The 12,827-nt window shown below is 43.1% G+C and overlaps 1 protein-coding gene across 12 annotated transcripts in view; it reads right to left on the reverse strand.

The window, feature by feature from the left end:
- Window positions 1-12,827, reverse strand: part of LOC106565737 (forkhead box protein P1-B-like) — a 241,373-nt gene that overhangs the window by 98,705 nt on the left and 129,841 nt on the right. For all 12 annotated transcript variants that reach the window (XM_082959370.1, XM_082959371.1, XM_014133178.3 and 9 more), the window contains one exon: window positions 9,325-9,491. In XM_082959370.1, the coding sequence (XP_082815496.1) occupies window positions 9,325-9,480 (156 nt within the window). In that variant the 5' untranslated portion in view covers window positions 9,481-9,491. The remainder of the gene's footprint in view (window positions 1-9,324; window positions 9,492-12,827) is intronic.

The following is a 12,827-nucleotide window of genomic DNA, read 5'->3' on the forward strand; positions in this document are numbered from 1 at the left end:
AAACATGACTTTCATTGAAATTAACTTGCAGCAATGAGGCGCTTTCAGAACGGGGCAGAGAAAATAGAAATAAAAAAATAATTAATTTTAACACAAAAATTCAATCTTAAAGCATTTCTTTAGTAAAAGGAGGTACTGCTGATAATACTGCCTTTGTTGTTGAGGCAGGGGCCATGTACAGTATGTGTAGAACATGTATCTGCTGCTGTCTGGTTAAAAAGAGTATGGCATGTTATACTCCTTTTGGCCAGACAGCATCAAATACATGAGCTACATATAGTAAGACAGAGGGGTGCTGTTTCCCTCACTCGGATGCTTTCTCCGGTGAGATCGTTTCAGCCACTTGGATGCTGGAATTATTTTTGGATGAACGTGCAAAGGTAATCTACTTTCTGTAGTGATTTGTTTAACAAACAGATGAAAACATGACTGGTTGTGTTCATGATTGTGTTCATGGCACATACATTTTTATTGTGAAATGACATGTCTTTACTATAACACCCCTAAAAAATGACATTGTAGACACATGGGGGAGGGGGCTCAGACTGGCCTCTGTCTCAAGCCTCCAAATCACTAAGTCTGCCCCTGACCGTTCGGTACCATCAGGCAGCTAACACATTTAGAGGCATTTTGAGCCCTTTAAGAAACAGGCGGCAGGCACATTCTTCACAAGTTGCTCTGGGGAGCAATATCACAGGCTTGCGTGTTGCTAACAGATGCCTGGCAAGAGTAAACAGGCGTTTTGCTGCCATCACTTTGCTCCCCTCCAGACTCCAGCTCTTCTCTTCCCTCTCTGTCACCCAGCATGCCCAGCTTCAGATCTGGGGTCTGACGGCGTGAATGAACATTGACGTCTGTTTTCCACATTGTGGCACGTAGATTATTAATAAAATATAAAAAGCCAGTTTCACTACACTGCTTTTGCATTAGCAGGCTAGTACCTCCATTGGTAATCCATCCCGCCAACCCCAATACACACATTCACACACACAAACGCACGCACACACACACACCCTATGTATCTGTGTACTGTCGTGGTCTCTGAAGCCCAAATAGATGCCTTAATCCTTGTAGTTGCAAGGATTAGGGCTTTATTGAAACAAATAAGTGTTTTAATGGGAGAAAGTCCCAGTTTCAATTTCAATAGCTCGTTTAACCCTTATCTGCCAAATTCCTAAGTGCCCCTTCTATGTTAATGGGATCTACATTGCACTTGCATTGGGGGTGTTAACAAGCACAGCCTATTAATATTAATTATCCATACGTTTTCTGTGTAGGAAATGCTTTCTTGATACATATTAATTCTTTAACTTTATCCCTAACAAATTGGGTCAAATTGGCCATCCTAAAAGACTAGTTTCTCCAAAAAAGGCATTATTATTCAACTAGATGTAAACATTCCATTCCACTGAATAGTTTTTTTGTTTAAAGAGTGTTTTGACAATGGCTATTAAAACCAGCCATGTTTGGGCTTGTACTTTCCCAACCCAAGCCTCCTGAGGCCCTGTTAAAACGGTTCCTTATTTACAACACTAAACACACAATCTGCTCAACAAAAACAGACCAATACCAGTGTGTGTGTGTGTGCACGCGTGTGTGCGTTGGTGTGTGAGCATACGTGTGTGTGTGTGTGCGCGATCGGGACGTTTAGGGATGGGTTTGTGGGTATTACTTTAGATAAAACATCATCGATGCATTTAGTCAAAACCCTAGTCAGTTCAGCCCTCCTAATAAGCCATCTAATAATGAACCAACACAGACGTGTTTCCCTGTCTGACTCTCCACACTAGCTGCTTCAGACACCTGCTCAGAAGTTTACAGTTTCCCTCTTCAGCACTAACGCACAGACACGGCCCCACAATGAGAGCCACTTCAGGCTTCCTAATGATACCAGCATACACGCCCATAATTTACATAGAAAGCAGTGGCCACACTAACCCAACATTACACACTAGATGCATTTAGTGGAGTAGGTCGAGAGCTTCAAGTTCCTTGGTGTCCACATCGCTAAGGAATTAACATGGTCCACACACACCAACAGTCATGAAGAGGGCACGACAACACCTCTTCCCCCTCAGGAGGATGAAAATATTTGGCATGGGCCCTCACATCTTGACTGGCTGCATCACTGCTTGGTATGGCAACTGCTTCGCATCCGACCGCAAGGCGCTACAGTGGGTAGTGCGCATGGCCCAGTACATCACTTGGGCAGAGCTCCCTACCATCCAGGACATCTATACCAAGCGGTGTCAGAGAGGAAGGCCCTAATAATGTTCAAAGAGTCCAGCCAATCTGGAAGCGAAAGAAACGCACACCTGTTTAGGCGAGGTGCTGGCTAGCGGAGTAGAACACTTGAAAAATAAAAGAGTCCAGCCACCCAAGTCATTGACTGTCTCTCTGCTACCTCACGGCCAAGCTGTACCGATGCACCAAGTCCGGGCCCAACAGGACCCTGAACAGCTTCTATCCCCAAGCCACCAAGCCACAAGACTGCCAAATACACGACATGACCAAAAGTATGTGGACACCTGCTCGTTGAACATCTCATTCCAAAATCATGGGCATCAATATGGAGTTGGTCCCCCCTTTGCTGCTATAACAGTCTCCACTCTTCTGGGAAGGCTTTCCACTAAATGCTGCAGGGAATTGCTTCCATTCAGTCACAAGAGCTTTAATGAGGTCGGGCACTGATGTTGGGCGATTAGATTTCTCTCACAGTCGTCGTTCCAATTCATCCTAAAGGTGTTCGATGGGGTTGAGGTCAGGGCTCTATGTCCCGGCCAGTCAAGTTCTTCCACACCAATCTTGACAAACCACTTCTGTATGGACCTTGCTTTGTGCACGGGGGCATTGTCATGCTGAATCAGGAAAGGGCCTTCCCCAAACTATAGCTACAAAGTTGGAAGCACAGAATCATCTAGAATCGTCTAGAATATAGCGTTAAGATTTCACTTTACTGGAACTACTGGGTCTAGCCCAAACCATGAAAAACAGCCCCAGACCATTATTCCTCCTCCACCAAACTTTACAGTTGGCACTATGCACTGGGGCTGGTAGCGTTCCCTTGGCATCCGCCAAACCCAGACTCGTTCCGTCGGACACCCAGATGGTGAAGCGTAATTCATCACTCCAGAAAACTCGTTTCTACTGCTCCAGAGTCCAATGGCTGCGAGCTTTACACCACTCCAGCCGACGCTTAGCATTGCTTGATATTAGGCTTCTGTGTGGCTGCTCGGCCATGGAAACCCCTTTAATGAAGCCCCCGACGAACAGTTATTGTGCTGACGTTGCTTCCAGAGGCAGTTTGGAATTCGGTAGTGAGTGTTGCAACCGAGGACAGACGATTTTTACGCACTATGTGCTTCAGCACTTGGCTGTCCCGTTCTCTGAGCTTGTGTGGCCTACCACTTCGCGGCTGAGCCGTTGTTGCTCCTAGACGTTTCCACTTCACCGTTACATCATCCTGATACATATGGGATACAGAACAATACACCTTCCACTACATTACACCCCATCTTGACCGTTTGACCTGAAATCCATTATCCTTGTGTTTAAAGTGGCCAGGGTTAGCTACAGTATAGTATGGAGCGACTTACCTTGCAGCGTTGCAGGCTTGTTGGGGCATGGGGGAAGTTAAGAGTCTCTCTGATTACCTCATTGTCAAACAACTCCTCAGATCCCCCCCGCTTGCCCAAATGAACCAGCCCCAGGCAGAGTGTGTAAACAGGATGTCAACCCATGGATCAGTCAACTATTTTAAACTTGGGGGTTTGGTATGGTATGCAAACATGCGACCTGTGCTGCATCTCTCTCTGCTGCTGATCGTCTCACGGGCTGAAAGGACACGCTTAAGGTACACTTAACAAAATTGATGATTTCATTAGCTGGCCATTTTGGAACTTAGCCATAGAGAGGGGTGCTGCTAATGTGTTTACCTCCAAAACTCAGGAAGAAAACTCAACAAGACATGACAAAAGGCTTCAGAAGTCATACTGGGATAGACTAAACAGATCTCTCTTCCCTGGGAGAAAAATATATTGCATGTAACAATTAACTAGACTCAAAAAGCAATATGGTTCAATTGTGGAAGGCTTAGGAATCGACAAAAACAGTGATGAAGTTTTCTGGTGACACATGGCGTGTTTTTTTCTAATTATCTTTTCCCTTTTCTACATACAAGCACATTACTGTTCAATTTTCACCTCCATCAGTATGATTATTAATCAGATCACACATCAATTGCCAGAACCACCCAAGAAATTCAGCCTGTAATAAAACTGTCATCTGCTCCACTATAAAGACAGATGCTGTGAGTTGTGTGATAACATAATTAAACTGTTCTGGGAGGGATTCCATACAATTATTCAAATTGGAAGAGCACTATCGTTTTACCAACAAAGCAATTTAGGGCAATATGCAGTGTCATAACACTGATGTTATCCGTTCCCCCAGATTTCCAATAAGTTGGAGCCCCTACCGTCCCCAGCCCGATCTGACAATATGAACAGTTTACAAGCAGATACCTGAGATCACTGAGAGATGAAGGAAAGACAATCCACAGCATTACACAGGTGGCTGCGAGTGACACAAAACAGAGCAGTGTGTATCCTTTTAACATGATCCTCTCTGAGATGAGGAGGGGTGTGTGTGTGTGCACTTGTGTGCGTGGCATGCATATGTGTCATTGACTGCAACCCTCAGGAAGGAAACACACAATGAGAGAATAATGCGTCATAGCCTTTGGACACCAACCACACAGAGAAACCAGCCCTTTATCACACCTATTGGTTATGCAGAACTGAGGAGATATACTGCTGTGAGAAAACAAAAAGCTGAATTGCTGAATTTAATTTAATTAAAATGTGTGGCGATACTTGTAGTAAAGAGGGGTGGTTCTGTTCCACTGAACTCCACAGTCAAGTGGACACAATCAGCAGCCAGCGGTCCAGCAGCATGAGAGCTGCTCTGAGCTCACCTCTGACCTGATGATTTTAACCTCTCTGATCTAAATGCCAGTGAGTCTGACCACTAGTCTGCTCTACTGACCAGGACACAGGCCTCAGCAGCCCTGGCCTTGCTACACTGTACTGTACTGGGCTGTACTGGGCCTGGTTGTCTACTCTACAGTACAGGGTTGGCAACGTGGGAGAAAGTCATGTGAGTCTTCTTATCACTTAGCAATTCCTCCTCCGGTGAGTAGAGTTCAGTGATGATAGATACACAGACAACCAAGGCTGTGCTGAGCAGTGTGTGTGTGTGTGTGTGTGTGTGTGTGTGTGTGTGTGTGTGTGTGTGTGTGTGTGTGTGTGTGTGTGTGTGTGTGTGTATCTCTCTCTCTTCCACCATGTCGAGAGGGACCTTGTTATAGTTTATATTATGCAAACAGCTAACCTGTGTCTGCAGCTCCATGTGAAGAGCCAAAGTGTTGCTCTCCATACAGTACTGATGGCCCTGCTCCAACAGAGAAGAGAAATTAAAGAAAAAAAAGTTGGTTTGCCTTATCTTGCCATTTATGACAAAGCTTTAGAGAACTTGTCTGACAAAGAAGCCTGGATCGATATTTCTGCTGTAAAGGAAAAGCAATGATTCATCTGGCTGTTGTTCTTTTTCTGATGATATTGTTGGAGTGTACACTGAGTGGACAAAACATTATGAACACATGCTCTTTCCATGACAAACTGACCAGGTCAATCCAGGTGAAAGATATGATCCCTTATTGATGTCACTTGTTCAATCCACTTCAATCAGTGTAGATGAAGGGGAGGAAACAGGTTAAATAAGGATTCTTAAGCATTGAGACAATTGAGACATGGATTGTGTATGTGTGCCATTCAGAGGGTGATGAGCAAGACAAAAGATTGAAGTGCCTTTGAACAGTGTATGGTAGTAGGTGTCAGGCGCACCGGTTTGTGTCAAGAACTGCAACGCTGCTGGGTTTTTCATGCTCAACAGTTTCCTGTGTGTATCAAGAATGGTCCACACCCAATGGACATCCAGCCAACTTGACACAACTGTGGGAAGCATTGGAGTCAACATGGTCCAGCATCACTGTGGAATGCTTTCGACACCTTGTAGAGTCCATGCCCTGATAAATTGAGGCTGTTCTGAGGGCAAAAGGTGGGGCAACTCAATAATCTGAAAGTTTTGTACACTCAGTGTATTTTCTATCACTGAGGAACAATGATATTTGAGGAATCTCTCAAACTTCATTAAAAGGACACCTCTAAGGGACAGGATATTAATATTTAATACTCCACAGTTATATCAGCTGAATCCAATTTCTAGCAGAGGAATCGGTTGCTTGCATAAACATGTGCAAGATTAGGAATGCAATGCCTAAATCAACCATAAATCACAATCAACAACAGTACATGTAGTAACTTGAATGTGCAGGAGTCAACATCAGCCTACAGTATCTAACTGTTCAATCACATCATCACTATGACTGCCTGCTTGTTGATGTGGTTGGCTGCATCTGGTCTAATCTGGGACTGTTCCTTTGGACATCGGAACTTCCTCTTGCAAAATCAATAACAACAAAACAAACGGAAAACCCACAAATGTTTAGCTATTGCAAAAACACAGCCCCTTTTTAAAAATATATTTGTCTTTATCATGTCTATAATCTTCACTTCCTCATTAAAGGGATTTCTGAAAACCTCAACTTCTGCTCCATCAGCAAGAAAGTTTAGAGAAAACATAAAAGAAAGGAGTCATATTGAGAAAATATAGGGTGCAAACCTTCTGTTTGGTTGACACAACAATACACTACATTTATCCACCAAATGGGAACATTTTTGTTCAAACATAAAATGTGTCTATACAGTGAATGGCCAATAATGGGAAACCACTTCGATTGGAGATTTAGATAAGCCAGGAGAGCACCTTGTTTCTGCAGAGGTATTACAGCCCAGTATTTGACTTACTAATAGAGATGTTTAAACCAAGCTTATGGTCCACTTCCCCCAAATCTGACTGGTCTACAAGATAAATTCCCCTGTCAGAATCAAGATGATCAAACAGATAACAATTATTGTATCCCCTATCTTTATTAATGAGCACTGTCTTTCACAGTTATGTTCCCTAATAAGAATAAATGGTATACCACCACCAGGTTTGTTGTTCACCCTGACTCAGGGGTGAACAAAAAAATCTAGATTGATTTCTGAATCACCAAAAGGGAAATGGTGTCTTGGATGTTTCTCAGAGAAGCCCACATATCTGTAAAGTTACCCCCTATATTAGCGCAACCAGCAAATAAAACTTAAAAGACAGACTGCAAAATGCCACAAAAGTAAAAGTTATCAAGTAATTGAGCGAAGATCTTAATGCCTATGGGACAATTAACATGGTTCATGATGCATGAATGAAAATCCTGGGTTAGCCTAATGGGAGAATAAAAACACAGGCGCATTCCCCCAGAACCCTCCACTGCTAAGTACCCTATCAAAGGAGAACGTCAGGAGCGGAGAATGAGACATCTCGTCCTTCATCCCGAACCATGCACCATTTATCACACAGAACAATTAATCCATCCGCCTCTCTCTCTCTCCATCATAAACCGTATGGTACGCCACAGAAATTAACCATGGGCTTTCTCTGTTCAAAGGGACAAACAGAAAGAAAAACATCTACGATTTATTCAAATTAACAGGAAAATATTCTACAGGACTAAATTCACGAGTAATGTTGACTGATCTGAGAGAATCATTATCCCATCCATATGACCAGAGAACAGAGACCAGTGCCGGACAGTTGGCTCTTTTCCTCGGGTGAAGGATTTCTTTTCTCTCTCTCTCTCCTTGGTGTCAAGTGTGCATCCATGCCACATTTCCCTGCTCTCTCCCTCCCTCTCGTCTGCCTCACATTCATCAAAGTTGTAACCCCTGTTGTCTTTGCACAGCGAATCAGAATGCGCCCCTGGCAAAGAATGAAGGAAAAGTCAACAGGAATTAAGTTTCAGTGCAACTGTTTACTCAACTGTGGCCCGCAGTTATTGAAATTGTATCCATGGTTTTGTGCGACTACTGCAGTAATGAATTCAGTATGGCTGTGATTTTCTCACTGACGACATGCTAATGTAGAGCTGGAGAAAAGAAGGGAGACGACTAGAACAGCAGTGATGGAGAGGAGGGAGGGAGGGACAGCCATGTGGAGTAGACCGCCTATAGGTCTAACAAGTAAAGGACATTTGCAGACACATCTTTATTTGCCTACTTTTTCTATTATTGCTGAAGGAATTATTGTAAATTGTGCATTTGCAACTTTGCTGGTGTTCATGTTACTGGCTTGCAACAAATATGTGATTTCTTGGGCTATTACTGTACGTGTTCACAAGCTGATTTTCCTGATAAGTGCTTCAAACGAATTACTGTTATTTTTGTTGTGACAAAATGCATGTTTCAGCATTGTTCTTTACCTCATACAGATGTTGATAGATATACTGTGACAACAGGCAGCAACAAAAGAGGCTGTGCATCGTGACTAAACTGCTCCTGACAACAACCCCAGTCATTCTTCAATGCCAAGACAGCATGAGACACAGTGATCTTTTCAATGCTGTTTCCTTAAACACGCTGTCGTGTGGCACACATAACACTGACACCAACAGAAAGAGCTTGTCTGTTTGCCTCAAGTCTCAGATGGTGAAAATGTTTTGGGCTTCACTAATAATAAATCTACCGCCATTCTATGGGCCTCATTGGTTGGACACCGAGAAGTGTGGCATTAGTTGTGAGTGTGAGGCGTGTTTACAATGAGCTAAGGGAAAATACTGTCAGCCCATTGCACAGCACAGCACTCCAACTGTCCGAGAATCATGTGGCACCTATACACTTAAAATATGTTGACTTACCTCAATAAATACTTCACCAAAATGCAGATGCTGCATAATACAATAAACATGTCCGCATCCAAACACGCAATCATTGAGAGCACTACCCTCTCTTTAAACATTCAAAACGCTCTCCAATATACATAAATAATAATCATGTGTTTATGTACCTGATGTACTTTGGGTCGGGATTAAATATTAACAGGCACTTTAGAGGGGATAGGGACTGCTGTTGACATGGGAATAATCCACTCATTTTGACATTATTTTCATTAGGCCACTGTTGATACAGTCCCAAAAGGTTTTGCATGTCAGCAATCAAGTTGTCAAGATATAAGACTTTCAAAAAGCAAATAGTAACTTGATTGCTGACATGCAAAACATTTTAGGTCTGTAACAACAGTGGAATAATGAAACAAATACCAAAAGATCGTTTTTGAGGGGATTATTCCTTTAATTAAGACAGGTGTGAAGAGAGGAACCTAGTTTACCTGCTGCGGCTGGAGATGGATCAGGTCAGCTGCCGTGACGTCCACTGACGTGGCGCTGTTGGGCCTCGCGTTCCTGGCTCCGTCCTCCACGCTCGCTGCTCTGTTCTGACTGGCTGGACCGTTGCTTGTCGCCTCGGTCCCAGATTCTTGCATCATGACTTAAAAACCTGAGACAGCAGGGAGTAGGAGAAACAGCTGTTAAAACAAGGTACAGTATAGGGGATACAGTACGTTTTAACCTGGGCCAAACTGTAAACATGTGTAATTTCCTTCCCACACGAGTTCACATGAACAGGTTTTTCTATTGGTTCATTCCTGACTATTTCTTGTTTGTTTGCACTGTATTCATAGACTCTCCTTCCACTGGGTGATGAACTCGTCTTTTGCGTTGTCTTTCCGGACTAGATACTTGCAGATGACATGTCCATACTGGGCTGGAGGAAGTAGCATGGCTCAGGTTCTGTTAGTGTTCTGCTTCACGGCTGTGTGGAAGGCAGGGGATAAAAACACACATCTGAGAGAAACCTAACCTCAGTGAGGCAAAGCAGTGGAGTCCAAGAAAACACTCACCCTCACAAACAAAACACTTTCTATGGAAATTGATATATTTACTCCCAGAAGAACCACGCAGAATGGCTTTTTAATGGGAAACAGGTCCAACGGGTGGGCGTGCCTGCCTGCCAAAGGATCTCCATGAGAAACATCCATTTTAAAACACTCAAATCCTATGCGGTGCTCAATTAACACCAACATTTGAGTCTATACCAAAAACATTTTCTGTTATTGCTTCATTTTAAAGGAGAATGTGCTGTATACAAATGGTTACATATGCTCTATAATTGCATGTACTTCTATAATCCAACTAAAAGAAAAAAATATTCAGCCGTAGATCTTTTAAATGTTCAAGTCCTTATTGTTTCTAATTTTGATGACACACAAGCCAGACAGACATCCCCTCAGCCCCCAGCCCGACTCCCTCCCCTCGCTCCTGGGATGAGGATGAACTGAACGACACTGATGCTTATCTGGGTCTGCATTCCTGAAATCAGTGGTGAGATTTACATCTTTTGTGTTGGTCACAAGCCTGGTGCGGCGGGAGGCGTGTCTAGTTGCCCAACTCCAGAGCAGTTAATGAAGCTGACCAAGTCAGGCAGAAGTAAATTAACTTGGCTGATTAATGATTTATACAAAGTAGAATAAATGCCCTTAAAACATTCGGCCTCGTCATGAAAGATGGTGGAAATGAGACTAAATGCAGATTTAAAATGTTGTGTTTAAGCCGTGTTATAGGGAGGCCAGTACGTGTTAATGTGTACTCAACAGAGGGGCTGAGTCTCCTGAGATGCCAATCTAAACAAGAGACAGCCTATATTGAGGAGGTCAGAGACCTGGTCAAGCGGTGCCAGGACAACAACCTCTCCCTCAACGTGGTCAAGACAAAGGAGATGATTGTGGACTACAGGAAAAAGAGGACCGAGCACGCCCCCATTCTCATCGACGGGGCTGCAATGAAGCAGGTTGAGAGCTTCAAGTTCCTTAGTGTCCACATCACCAACAAACTAACATGGTCCAAGCACACCAAGACAGTCATGAAGAGGGCACGACAAAACCTATTCCCCCTCAGGAGACTGAAATATTTGGCATGGTTCCTCAGATCCTCAAAAGGTTCTACAGCTGCACCATCGAGAGCATCCTGACTGGTTGCATCACTGCCTGGTATGGCAACTGCTTGGCCTCCGACCGCAAGGCACTACAGAGGGTAGTGCGAACGACCTAGACCATCACTGGGGCCAAGCTTCCTGCCATCCAGGACCTCTTTACCAGGCGGTGTCAGAGGAAGGCCCTAAAAATTGTCAAAGACTCCAACCACCATAGTCAAAGACTGTTCTCTCTGCTACCGCACAGCAAGCGGTACCGGAGCGCCAAGTCTAGGTCCAAGAGGCTTCTAAACATCTTCTACCTCCAAGCCATGAGACTCCTGAACACCTAATCAAATGGCTACCCAGACTATTGGCTACCCCCCTTTTTACACCGCTTCTACTCTCTGTTGTTATCATCTATGCATAGTCACATTAATAACTCTACCTACATGGTACATATTACCTCAACTAACCGGTGCCCACCGCACATTGACTCTGTACCAGTACCCCCCTGTATATAGTCTCGCTATTGTTATTTTGCTGCTGCGCTTTAATTACTTGTTACATTTATTTATTATTCTTATACGTATTTTTTTAAACTGCATTGTCGGTTAGGGTATCGTAAGTAAGCATTTCACTGTAAGGTCTACACCTGTTGTATTCGGCGCATGTGACTAATACAATTTGATTTTATTTGATATGATTTGATTTGAAACAAGGCACAGCCGCCCCACAGCAGAGGAGCCACAATGGGGACTCACTCTGTCTGACAGACATCAAATGGAGCTTGACAGATTGTCATGTTCACATTTAATATCAGAAAACAAAATAAGCAAGATAACAATAGAATAGTATAGCTCAGAGATCATCAACTAGATTCAGCCGAGGGCCGATTTTTTTCTTGAGCGGATGGTCGGGGGACCGAAACATAATTACAAATAATACGTAGACAGCAAATTGACCGCAAGAAGTCCAAGCAGATATAATATTTGACTAAAATATAATAATTTCAAACCTTGCTTACATTTGTATCCGATCACATATCTCTTTATTATGCATGGGATTAAAAGATTTCCAAAATTAAAATCACTTGGAGCTGATTTACTGGTGTTTCTAGTCTTATGTCCAACAATGCTGGAGAATCCTGGCATAGGTCGTTAGAACAATACATTTAAATGTTACAGGCCTAACTATTTTTAGTGGTAAAATAAATAAGTATTCCAGTACTATCATCATCAGTACTTGTAGGCTACAAGTAGTAAAATCAGTAGCTACCACTATAATAATAATCACCATAGTGCACTATAATTTTAATCTTTACAAGGAAGAATGTCTCTGCTCTTCTTGCAAGCAGAACATCCTAGTGAGTCCTCATCAGATAATGTGGTCGGTATTGCTTCAATTGTATGTCAACCGCCCCCTCACCTCAACTGTTGTGTATGCTATTTCCCCGATGGCTGAGCAGGCTCTTTTGGAGCTTCAGCCTGCCTATATTGCCCTACAGAGGGCCTTTGTTGAACTGAAGTTAGTGCTTAATGCCTTTTAAAATCAAACATGTTGTTTTCCCATTCACATAGAAATGTATCAAATGATTTATGCTACGTACACTGAACAAAAATATAAACGCAACATACAACAATTTGAAAGATTTACAGAGTTACAGTTCATATAAGGAAATCAGTGAATTTAAATAAATTCATTAGGCCCTAATCTATGGATTTCACATGACTGGGAATACAGATATGCATCTGCTGGTCACAGATACCGTAAAAAAAGGTAGGCGTGTGGATCGGTAAACCAGTCAGTATTTGGTGTGACCACCATTTGCCTCATGCAGTGTGACACATATCCTTCACATAGAGT

Source organism: Salmo salar, chromosome 12 (assembly GCF_965601325.2).
Source record: "Salmo salar chromosome 12, fSalSal1, whole genome shotgun sequence".
NCBI classification, from domain to species: Eukaryota; Metazoa; Chordata; class Actinopteri; order Salmoniformes; family Salmonidae; genus Salmo; species Salmo salar.